We start from the raw sequence: 12982 nt of genomic DNA, 5'->3' as shown, positions 1-12982 counted from the left end.
CTGATGTAATTTAACTATTGAGTGATATTCCAAGAAACATTAATGTATTTTAGTTTTTTAAGTATGTGGAGTTAATGATATTAATTGGTTTTAAAATACAGTAGTTTGTGAGCAGCTTTTTAATAGATTCAGACAGGAAAGGTTATCCGTGAAAATTAGGTTAAATTGTTCTAGTTTTAAAAAAAGTTGCTGCTGTCTTCTAGGTATAGAGCACCAAGACTCACAGCATTCTTTCTTGGCATTTTTGAATACGCCTACCGATGCTCTGGATCAATTTGAAGTAAGTATTAAACTTTTCATATATCCTCTGCAGTCAATTTAAAATTTACTTTGTGATTTAAAATTTATTTGCAGTAAAACCTTTATTGCATCCCATATAAGAGGACCTAGAATCTTATATAAGCAAAAACGTATTAGGAAAAGAATATGTTCTGCAATGTTATGGAAACTTTAATCATAAACTTTTCTTGTGTTTAAGAAAAATCTAAGAACGATCTAAATAAGCGGGTCGTTGATAAGATTTAAAAGAAATTTCATCTCTTTCCCTGAGGAACAGTAAGTGCAGAACAAATCCTAACTTTAAATAACTTTGACACTTTTCTTTTTTCTCCAAAGCATAAAGCCACAGTAAAAAAACAAGTGAAAATGTCAGAGCTCACAATAGGGCAGTGCTGGTTCTAGTTCCAAATCAATTCAGTTTTTTAGAAGTATACCAAAAGAATGCTTTTTGTTAAAAAAAATAAGTATTACATAGACTTTATTTGGCACACTTCATTATAATGAAATAGTGATTATATGACTCTGTCATTCTTTGGTACTTAAATTCTTTGCTAGAAAAAAAATTAAGATATGAAGTATATTTTTATGTCAGAAAATTTAAGTTAGTGATTATATCTTAATCAACAAATAATCGTATGTCTCTGTGCAAGGCACTGTTCTAGGTGCTGGAGATACATTAGTGACCAAATTGACGAAGTCCTGCCCCTCAAGAAGCGTACATTCTAGCAGGAACGATTAGAGGCAGAGATTCTGTTGCTTACTTTTAGTTGTTACCTTCTGGAGTGCTTCCATTTAATTTGATTATTAATGAGCTTCAGCTTAATACATTTTGAGCACAGTATATGAATTGTATTTCATTCTTTTGGGAAAGGAAAAACGAATCACTCTTTAAAAAGTAATTAATGAATTTCTATGTTTCTTGAGAAACAATGACAGTGACTGCTTTTCTCATTTATTTATTTGAATTAATGTCATTTGCCTTTCAATTGTTTTACAAAATTTTTGGTTTATTATTTGTTCTTATTAAATTGCTTCATCCATATTTTCTATTTTTTTATTGCTGTATTCGTTAAATAGGATTCCTTTTCTTCTTCCTCATCTTCACTGATTGATTTTTTGGATGACGTAAGTTTTTGATTTTCAAACCAATGCATCCTTCAGTAAAAGAGATCAGTGAATTGATATGAAGAATTTACCTAGTAATGCAGTCAGTTTTAGAAATATCACACTTGATAATTTGTGAGCCAGAATGTGCTTCTTTCTTACTTTAAATACAGTGAAGAGTTATCATTATTAAATATAATAAAGTAAAAATGTACTTTTAAAAATGTGTTGTCCATCAGAGAATCTCTATAGTTCCATTCTTTGCAACAATTCTGAAGACTGGAATGCTTATTTGATTATTGTCACTATAGATATATAGATATAAATAATTGCTCATTTTTGTTTTTCATGGCAATTTCTATTTCACATTCCCCTTTTCTTTTCAGCACTTTACTATTTAGTTTATATGTTAGTTAAAAGTAAACCTCTGGTGGTATAATCAGAACAAGTGACACGTTTTATTAACTCTTCCAGTAGATTTTATCATAACACAATAATTGAGTATGGATCAATTTTTAATGCCGACAGAATTTCTCTTCTAATGTAAAAAATTATTTTAGTTAATATATGCACTATATTCACTATAAATTGACTGCATTATCATTTTCTCTCTTAAATTAATTGTATAGATTTAATAATTTAGAAGTTCCTAATGTATAGTGTTCCTCTCTTTACAGAAATACCTGACATATACATTCTCTCTAATCCACATTAAATGGCACAATAATTCTTGTTGTAAAGCATTGTATTATCCTGTTGAACATTCTATCTTTACAGAAATTTGGAAATAAAATGGGTTCAAATGCAAATATTGTGCATATAACTTTTTAAACCAGGGGAAATTCTTTAAATGTTTTATTAAATATAATTCTTATATTGAGGAGAGTATTAAGCATAATTTTCTACTAAAGAAAACTCCTGATCTATATTTTTAAGTGATTTTTTATTTCTTTGAAATATTTATACCAAAGTATGCACCTTTCCATTCTAAATGGAAACTATTTTATTATTCTTGAGACAAATAATTAAACTAGCTAATTCTGCAGTGTGATAAAAAGAACTCTTGATGTACAATAATATTTGATGTTATAATCTGGTGTATATTTTACTATTCTAAAATACTCAGTATGGTATTTCCATACAGATAACATTCACCTTAAAAAGAATGGGAAGGAAGTTTGAACAAATATTTTAATTGTCCTTTCTCCTAGAAGACCATTTTCATTTTTCTTTCTAATAAACTCTTCTCTACATCCCTTTTTCTCCCACAAAAATCTTTGAATGTACAACACAGGAGTAGTATGTATTTTGGTAAATAGGTTAGCTCTTCTCAGCAGAAGCACATCTCAGCCCACTCCTATCTCATCTCTGCTCTCATATGCTGTCTTCTGCCACCACCCAGCTGTAGTGTCTGTTTCCCGCTTTTACTTTTCCTCCAGAAGTACCCTTTCTTACCCTTCACCCACTATTACCCAGTATAGATACAGTTCAGACATACACGTAAATTGTAAAGTAGTACAAAGGAACTCCTATTATAAAGTAAACCAGAACTAAGTTCACAAAGGCTGCTGAATCTTTATGATTCAGGCTCCAGCTCTTCAAGGGCATGGTTTTTTTCTTATTTGCCTCCTAAGCACTTTCCTCTCAATTTATTGCTTAAGCACTTAAGTTGATTGAAATCCTGACTCTGCCACTTTCTAGGTATATAATTTGGAGCAAGTTATCTAACCTTTCTGTGCACTGGTTTGCTCATCAGACAAACAAGGATAATAATAATACTAATCTCATAAGGTTGTTTGAGAATTTAAAGAAACAACATATGTAATACCCTCAATAATATTGGTTATTATTTCCTTACTCTTAATAGACTAGTTCCCCTCCATTGCTGTGTTCTCTTTAGCTTCCTTTCTTGTCCACAAATTCAGTTTCACTTAAGTACTTTCTTAACTCTTCACCACTCAGCCTTCCACTTACCACCGATGTGCATCACTATACTTTCCTCCTGTTGAATCACATTACCACTGGAAATGATTTTTACATGTCAGGGCAAAGGCCAGCAGTCACTGCCCATTTAAAAAAATATTTTGTATTCTTAATTCATATTTTATGGCATAAACCTCTTATTTCTCTTCATAGTTTGTAACTGTGACCACCCTTCCCAGCATTATCATCCGTTTCACCCTCTAAGTCATAATAGAATGTTGTTTTGAATAATGGTATTCAATCTTTGGCATGCTTGGGTTCAGCATCCAACATATTTAGTATGAAACTCAAGTTCTGTAGCTTCCTTTCTCTTAGGCATGTGGATTCTTAAGGATTAACATAAATCTTGATTGTTCTTTGTGCCCAAACTAGTTACGTTGTTGTGCATGATGTTTAATATATGTGACTGTACTCTATACTAAGTAGACTCTATCTCTTAACTAATCCATAGGACACATCCTCTGCTCATTCTTTTCTATCTCATTGCTATAGAAAAGAAAAAGATTATGTTGAAGACCTAAAATTGAATTGCAGTGGAATTTGTAGGTAGAGGGAATAAGGTTAAGTTTTAAGCAAAATTGCACACACAAATGAAGTTTTCTTTTGTGTCCACACATCATTGACCTTCTCCATCTGCCCCCAGTAACCTAGTGCCCTCATACTGCCCTCAGATTCTTCTTTATCACCAGTGCCACCCCTCCCCCAAAATTACTTTCTAGTTTTTTCCTTAACCCTCCCACACAGGCCTATTAAAACTATAATTCTTTTACTTAAATAGTACACCTAATCACTCTCCTACCTCTAAGTTTTCCTCAGTATGTTTTGCCTGTTATTCAAAATTCAGATGAATGCTAGGATTTGGGGCAATATGGGAAGACATTCGGAACAAGATGCTTTCCTTTTAAGATACACTGTTTAGACAGCTCTTGACAGAAGAGAAAGGGTATATGTAACACCAATCCCTCCTTCCCTCTGACTCAGGCACAGCAGAATACATTCTCAACATTCTGCTTCTGTAACTCAGCGTTTGGAGTTTTCCACATGTAGAATAATAGACTTTTCAAGGAGCAGAGAACCTTAGAAGATCTTCAGTCCAGTGGTTTTAGTAATTATTTACCACAGCACCCCCACTAGTAGATAGGTTACTCTCCCATTAGTGAGAGCGACTTTTTAGGATTCTCAGTCTTTGGAGTAATAGAGAAGTGTTGACAAAAGGGTTACATGGCATTCTTTAGGGCAGATAAAAGGGGGCGGGGGGGTGAGTTAATTTTGAAAGAAACTGAGACCATTTTGATTAGTGGTCCCTTGGGTAAGGCATTCCCATATGAGTTATTGAGATAGCAGTCGAACAGATACCAGGATCCTTTCTGCTGTGGAAATGATTTCCTCTTTTACCCTTATGTTTCTTCTCAACCCCACGTGCCCAATCCTAGACTGCCTGTGATACTGCATATTAGGCCCAGCGTCATCCTGCAGGTTCCAGAAGGGGGGAGCAAATGGAGCTCAGCAGCTTAAGTTTTCCCCCATCTGTTCCCTTCATTCCCATGGTAGCAGATCCAGAGATCATCAGACTAAGCTTACAGGAACTTCCCATTCTGTTCAGTTCATTTTCTCCTTCTCAAGTGAACCCCCAAAATGCTTGACTGACTATATTCAAGGAATACTAGTTATAGTTATATAAATGAATGAGTTGCTGTTTATATTTGATAAATATATTGTCATATATATGAAACACATGCTAGGTAAGTTTTGAGTTTTATTAAATTACAGTTCTGTACTCTGTTCATTTAGCCTAAGTTCACAAAAAATGGAATTTGCCCATTTACCTGGCAAATGCGAATGTATCAGCTTGCTTTTTAGAGGTTGTCTTACTCTAGTGTACTGAGGAAAAGAGTAAATCAAGGAATTAAAGCTCTAGAATATAAAGGTCAGACATAAAGGAATAGAGATAGTACCTTTAGTCCAACTATCCAGTACTCCTAATATCGTGTTCTTTTCTTGCATTCCGGCATATTAAGAGAAGAGTAGCCTGGGAGTATTGGCAAGCTGAGTTCTACTCTTGGTTTTGGCCTCATAGAGAAGCTTACTAAGATGTCCCAAAATATTTAATTTCAGTCCTGGCTCCTAGGTTCCTTCATTTATGTCTTGCCTTTAACATTGTTCTCCCTCCTAGGTTCTTTCATATTCTGTCATAACCAATCACAGAAATCTGGGCTTGGCAGCATAGGTTTAGCTATATCTGGGAAAAGTTGATCACACGTGAGAATCAATGGAAGACAAATTTCTAAAACATGCATTGTAAAGAGTTTTTAATCTTATGACCAAAGCTAGGCCTAGATCCTTCTGAGAAATTATGACATTTCTATAATTTCCTCCTTCAATACTTGTTTTTTAAAACTTCCACGTTAAGCACAACCTAACTTGAAACTCTTACGTTTCATAAGATTGGCATATGCAATTCTTCTTTAGGTAGTATGTTATATTGTATATTATATATCAATAATATGTTTGGGTAACTAGAGGAAAGAACCATGACTACATAGTCTTTTACCTCTTCGGTATTTTATTAAATAAGACCTCTGGAATTCATTAACTGAACCTTAAAATCTGTTAGCCAAACTCTGTGTCCACAAGATAAATTGCTTCTTTTGGTTTCTGCTTACCGTGCTTACCTTCCATAATCAGCCTTAAAGTTCTGGTGGCAATTTATAGACCTAGATATAAAAAGGTATATGACTGCATATTAAGAAAATATACTGGTTTCCAATGCTTGCTGTGAGATCAGTTTCAGTGTTTATATAAAACTGTGGTATGTGTGGGTATGTATAAGAGTGTGTGTGCTTTCCTCTAATTACACCATCAGGAAAGTGTAATTTGCTCTTTTCTATTGAAAATATAAAAATGGTCTGATTTCTAGTTAGCCACCTGGAGAAGAACATTATTACAATGATGATTTAGTATCACTCTTAGCTTAGTGATACTAAATGCCAGCTTAGAAAACTTGTTGTCCTTCATATGCAAAGATAGTTTTGAGAGACATTCTGACTTGTTTTTGGTATAGTGGTAATATAGTTTATTTTGAGCTGTTCATGCTCTTTCTCATGGTTTTAACATACTCTAGACTTCAGGAGTATGGATAGCCAAAAACTAAGGGTTTCTCTATATTTTACCACTTTTTACGTATGTGGTACTCTGCTGTGCACAGTGGTAGATGCTAAGATAAATCAGACTTAGAAGTAGACCTCAAAATGCTTATCTAATTATTAGAAAAAAATACACGGTTAATGTATTATGTGAAGTAGAAAATGATAAATGCCATAGAAATATTTAGGTTAAATATTGTAGAATTTCAGAAGGATTCATTCAATATTTATGAAGAATTTTAAAATTTACAAGCTTTATGCTAAGCATAATACAGTATTTCCAGCCCTTAAGGATCTGAATCTGATGGAAAAGACAAACATCTAAATAATTATAACACCAATGGGAGAAGTACAGTAATAAAAGATATGGACTGCATATCATGGGAATATAAAGGAGATATTATGGAGCTTAGATTTAATCAGTCCTATATGTAATAATTATTAAAAGGCTTAACAGAGGAGAAAGGTGACCAGTTTCCTTTTGGACAAGTTAAGTTTGAGGTGCCTGAGGGACATCCATGTGGAAATGTCCAGCAGATAGTTTTCTAGATGAGTCAGAAGGTTAAGGAAAAGGAGTGAACTAGCAGTAGAAATTTGGGAATGATCAACATAGTTGAAAGTAGATTGAGATCTCCCAGGGAGAGATTGTAGCAAGAGAAAAGTAGTAAGTCAGAACAGAGACCTGGGATCTCTCACATTGAGAAGGGTGTGGAGGCATAGGACTCCACGTAAGAGAAGGAGGGGCAGTGGTCACAGGGGATGACTCAGCAAAGTGTCATGTCCTGAAAACTAAGGGAGTACAGAGTTTTAAGAGGTCAGCAGCCTCAGGTACAGCCGGAGATATCTGGTACCGTAGGACAAACAGGAGATACTGATCCTATCAGCATTTCGTTAGGGCGATCAAAGCAGAAGCTAAATTGTACAGTATTGAGAAGTGAATTGAGAGGCTAGGCGGTAGAGACAGTGTTAGTATACCATTTTGAGAAGTCTGACTGAGAAGGTTTGAATCCTAGCTCTACCACTTACCAGTTTTGTGACCTGTTGCAAGTTCATCTGTTTTCTTCCTGTTTAAAATTGGGATCATAATACCTACCTTATATTAATCCTTCTATGAGGATTAAAAAAGTTAATATATGCAAAGTACTTTGAAAAGTATGTGTATATATTTTACACATGATAAAGGTTAGCTATTATCATTATTAAGGAAGAGAAGGGAGAGATTAAATGTTAGAGGAGGGGTTGAGGGTTGAGTTATTTAATGTTTGGTTGTTTGGTTTGGGGGAGTGTGGAGGGAGACAGATACTTCCTATTAATCACTGAAGGAATATAACCAGGTTTGAGCCTGAGACTTTAGCCTCCACCGTAATGGAAGACTGATTGGACTAAGAAGAACCTGTTGAGAAATCTGCAGACTTTCTAATCCTGGTTTGCTTATTAACTCTTTGGGACACAGTGGGTTTTTTGTTTTGTTTTGTTTTTTTTCCCGGTACGCGGGCCTCTCACTGTTGTGGCCTCTCCCGTTGCGGAGCACAGGCTCTGGACGCGCAGGTTCAGCGGCCATGGTTCACGGGCCCAGCCGCTCTCCGGCATGTGGGATCCTCCCGGACTGGGGCACGAACCCGTGTCCCCTGCATCGGCAGGCGGACTCTCAACCACTGTGCCACCAGGGAAGCCCTGGGACACAGTGTTTAAGTCACCTTCCATCCCAATTTCCTACAGAAGGAAATAATAGTTCCTGTGTACCAATCTGTCAGAGCTATTGTACAAGTAAAACTGATCATCTTGGGTGATGTTTCTTATCCTTGAGGTTTTCTCTGAAATTTTCTGTAACTCCTATAGACTCAGTTTATAAATTCCCTCCTCTAGGTCCCCATAAAAATCTTGTACATCCCTCCTCCAGGTTCCCATACAAACTTCGTACATGTCCTTATTATAGCATTTGTCACATTGTTGATGGCATGATGTCTCCCCCACCAGTCTGTGAACTGCCATACCCTCTTTATCTTTTAAGTACCTGACATATTGTAAACACTCAGTAAATGTCAGGTTGAATTGAATATAGGAAATTGCCTGAGTAGAGATGGTATATATTTGTGAAACTCTATTACTTGAGCATCACAAATTTCAAAAACTTGAAAAATATTTCTATATAATTATCTACTTATTGTTACTTTTTCTGAATTACTTAATTCTTTAATGTCAGAAAGGTGAAGGTCCCTCTTCTGGTTAAGCCTAATGTCTAGTCAGGATGGACAATATTGTTGAAGTAACTTTTTGTTTTAATTCAACATCAGTAGTTCTGAAGGCCTAATTTAGCTCTTATCCTTGAAAAGAGTCATCTTTGAAAAGAGAAAGAATTTGGTAGATAAATGTCTGAAGCAAGACTAGTTAATTAAATATTTTGTTAAATGCTTACTAGCACTAAATCAGAGTTACTTAGACCTTTTTGTGCTCCCATTTCAAGTTGCCACTACCGACCTTTCCAGAAAAGAAATTGGCCATAGCTTGATGGAGCATTATTTGGTGGGTGACTGTGCAAGGTCCAGTGAAAACTTTATTACCACTCTTAGACCTAGCCTGAGGAACTGTTTCTTTACTTTCCTGTGTTCCAGTTTTTCCTGAAAATACATGTACTTTCAACCTATGAAAAATGTGTCTTTATATGTATGTTTATATACTTTGTCTGTTAATACAGTATTAGTCATTGAGAGTCATGTGTGTAAATATTTGTAACGTAGTATTCTCCTTTCTTTGTTGAAGCGCTCTCCATCCTGTACTCCAGCTAGCAAAGGCAGACGTGTAAGAGACTATTGCACTTGTGTGCCCATCTGATGCCCTCTACCCCTATCTCTTATCCTTTTTGCCTGTGGTTGCAGTACACGCTGATGTTTTTGTGGTGTATTATTACATTTATTGCATGCTTTGTGCTGCTGCTCCTGCTATTGCTACTCTGCTTTTCTGTACGTACTTTTTTTTTTTTTCTTTTTTGGCTTTGGCCGCAAAGCTTTAGGAATGTTCATATAAATTTCTATAACCAAACTACTAAAATTATAAAGTATCTTTTTTATTTTGATTGGGTAAAAGAGTGACCCTAAAGTATGCTGTCTAAATTGGTCACATACAAAGTAAATGAGTTTCTAAATAATCTGATGTTAGCAATTATGTGGAGATTCTTAGAAATTTTAATTACATAGAAAACTTGATAATTCATATTATGCAAAATTCAAAAAAGATTTGGGATAAGGTATAGATCTTACTGATTGTAATTTTATGTAAATCAGTTCTGGAGAAACCTTTGATAGATTTTTTAATGTAGCTCTAAGTTATATTCCCAAATATCTTATATTTAGAGTTTCGAGGCAATGATGTTGGTAATAAATCATTTATATTCTAAGATATTTCCAAGATTTAAAAAAATTTTTAACATTCTTTATACATGTATTGATAACAAGCTATAAACATTTTCCTATGCTAAGGCTAGTTCAGTGTTTCTCAGTCTGAAATGGGCCAGACACTACCTCTCTACCTCTATCCTGCAAGATTCTGATGTGCCCAGAGTGGGGTATCTGTTTGTGAAAAGGTCTCAAATTCTTGTAAAGCAGCCTCCACCCGAACACCAATATACACACATTCAAACTCACTAGTTGAGAAGCTAGCTGACACTGTTTGCTCTGGTTTTCATATGCAATGTAAATAACACCATTAAAAAGGAAAATCTGTGATAGATACAAATTTAAAATTTCTACTTGTCGGCTTCATGATCATTGGTATTGATCAACACCTTAAATCCAGAATTTCAGACTGGGAAAGTTCTAAATCAGGGAATTATCTGGTTTATGGAAGGCATGGTAAGCAATAGAGTGACCCACTGCTTCCTGTGCTCTTATCTTTCTGGTGTGATGGAGGGTTGATTGTAAAATGAACATGATTAACCCTAATATAGCGCATGTTTTCAAACTACTGTTTAACAATGAATAAGCAGTTTCAGATACCAGTGGTATGGTCAGTAGAACTTTGACTTCAACTGATATCTCATTAATTAATGAAGTTTATGAAAAGATTGCTGGTCAGCTGACTTACTGATTATTTTGACATTTGTAGAGAGTTAAAACCATTGGGTATTTGGATTTATCCAATCTGAACATATGTTTATTGGTATCATATAACCTCTAGAAGGAAAGACCAAGATGTTGTGTGCCCAGTTATATTAGGTTCAAATCATTAGCCTGTGGATTGACTACATTTTTATCTGTTTGCTTTTCAACAAATTTATCATTCAGAGAGATTTTGTTTTTCTGGTTAAATTTATCATAGATTAGTTATGTCTCTTACCTTGTAGACTTCTAGGGGCTTTGACCACCCAGAACATTTCTGTGAGTCTTTAAATAGGAAAAATTTTTGAGGGAAATAGCTGTTATAAGACCCGTGCTATTTAGTCTACATTTTTATTCTACAGGATATAAATAAGTCACACTTAACCAGAGCCTAATGACTTATAATTACATACGATTTTTTTAAATGCAGATGTGATAGGCTTGGTAATTTGCTTTCCAGACTTTCTTTAATTTTTCCTTTATTGAGTATTTGACAGATAAGAAGTCAGCCACTTAAAAGTGGTAATGTCTGTGAGGGAGATGACTGAAGAATTACCAATTATTCAACAGTTAAATAGAAACATAGAATAGTGAGGAACTTTAATAGTCCCTGGGAACGTCCATGAAAACAGTAGGACACGAATAGTTACCATGCCTAACAGTGGCCTTGAATCTAACAGTGGCATACAATTTTATGTTACATACTGTGTTTTTAGACAAGAAATGTACAATACTTTCATAAATTTAAAATTCTCTGAATGAAATATCATATAAATGAGGTATATATTTGTATTTCCCATGTGCTCTAAAGCCTCATTTACAATTTAAATAATGTTTTTAAGTGGCGTTATTTAATTAATCATAGTGTAAGAAAGATTTGTTATTAGTGTCATTATTAATGTCTGAATACAGATGGTTATGGAAAGGTTCATAGTGTTTTCATTCATAGTGAGAAACACTGAGTATCTATTAGATTATTCCTTCAGAATTTAAAGCAGAAATTGTAAATAGCCAACATGTGGCTGGACTTTCTTTTGTGTTTTCTTAGAACATGTGTAAAATCTCCAGAATAGACACTCAAATCAATAAATTGAAAATAAGGAGAAATTTTCATAAAGAGAAACAAGTTATATTATTTGTAACTAGTAAGATTACATTTACTAGTCATAAACTTCAGTAATTTATTATTTGTTTTAGAATGATAAAATATATTTACTGTTGTCCAAATGATATAGACAATGTCCAATACTGTTTTTTAATCAAAAGAACAATTAACAGAAATAACTATATCACTAAAAGCTTGAGTTATAAAGTGTTTCTGAATATTAAAAAATTGGATTACCTGCCACTTTGTTTCTAAAATACTCCCAGCTACAGGATAAAGAAAATTGATGAAAACTGGATTTTTTCTGTTAACTTAGAGTTTTTTATTTACCAATATAAAACAACATGTTAGATGTAAGCTATTTTTTAATCTATATCAAATTCGTATCAAGTGTTGGTATCTTTATTTTAAAACCAGGTTTCTTATATGAATGTTTTGCTATTTGCACTTGTTCAAATCTATAATTATTTTTGGAGTAGAAAAGACCCATTGATACATGTTCAAGATAAGTAGTTTTTGATCCTTTTGTTATTTATAAGAAGGCCGTATTGCATAATTTGAGGAATTCTTGATTAGTGGGTCATCTGAAAATCAGATGTGAGCCACGGTGGAAAAAAACTGTTCTATTTTATAATACCATACTGCTCTAAAAATACATTTCGTGGTTTATTCATTAGAGAAGTCCTAATAGATTCAGGAAACATTGTGGACTTTTTACATGACAGTGTTATGCATTATGGACAATACACTGAGATTCAGTTTTTCTGCTTTTTTTTTCCCCAAGCAGTAGAGCAGTAAGTAAAACTGACATTAGAGTAGATGTTTCTAATACCTATTCATCGGAATAACTCCTTAAAGTATGTTTACTTAGAAAAAGAATCAGTTAATCAAAAAACAGAAAAAAATCACATTTACATGAAGAGGTTTCTTATTTTTCTCAGTAGATGTCAGCTTATAAATATTGAGTGAATTGCTTATACTATTCAGTTAAGATTTGTTTTCAAGACCTTCCTTTGGATTATATCAAAATATACTGTCTAATTAATATTAGCTATTGTTCCTTATTATTTTCCCTATTTTATTATTCTTTCTATAATCATAAACCCAATTATGAATTAAGATATCTCTGCTATTGATGTATATCATATTTATTAGCTTTTCCTGCATTATTAATTCAAGTCATTGCTTACATTTAATGCTGTAATTTTTTTTATAATACAAAGAATTTTTAATTTCCTTGGCTTTATTTAATATAATATTAGTGATTATATTTG

General features: G+C 33.8%; 1 protein-coding gene across 20 annotated transcripts in view; it reads left to right on the top strand.

Moving 5' to 3' along the window:
- The window catches only part of CDC42BPA (CDC42 binding protein kinase alpha), a 323580-nt gene that overhangs the window by 260955 nt on the left and 49643 nt on the right, over positions 1 to 12982 (top strand). For 7 of the 20 annotated variants that reach the window (XM_081225007.1, XM_081224995.1, XM_081225008.1 and 4 more), the window contains 2 exons: positions 204 to 280; positions 1357 to 1404. In XM_081225007.1, the coding sequence (XP_081081133.1) occupies positions 204 to 280; positions 1357 to 1404 (125 nt within the window). Of the gene's footprint in view, positions 1 to 203; positions 281 to 1356; positions 1405 to 9269; positions 9309 to 12982 lie in introns of all 20 variants that reach the window. The other 13 variants (XM_081225006.1, XM_081225000.1, XM_081225010.1 and 10 more) reach the window with 3 other exon arrangements.

The sequence above is a fragment of the Mesoplodon bidens genome (assembly GCF_964165515.1).
Source record: "Mesoplodon bidens genome assembly, chromosome: 2".
NCBI lineage: Eukaryota > Metazoa > Chordata > Mammalia > Artiodactyla > Ziphiidae > Mesoplodon > Mesoplodon bidens.
Note: the sequence above shows the minus strand (reverse complement) of the source record. Positions and strands in the feature narration are given on the sequence as shown.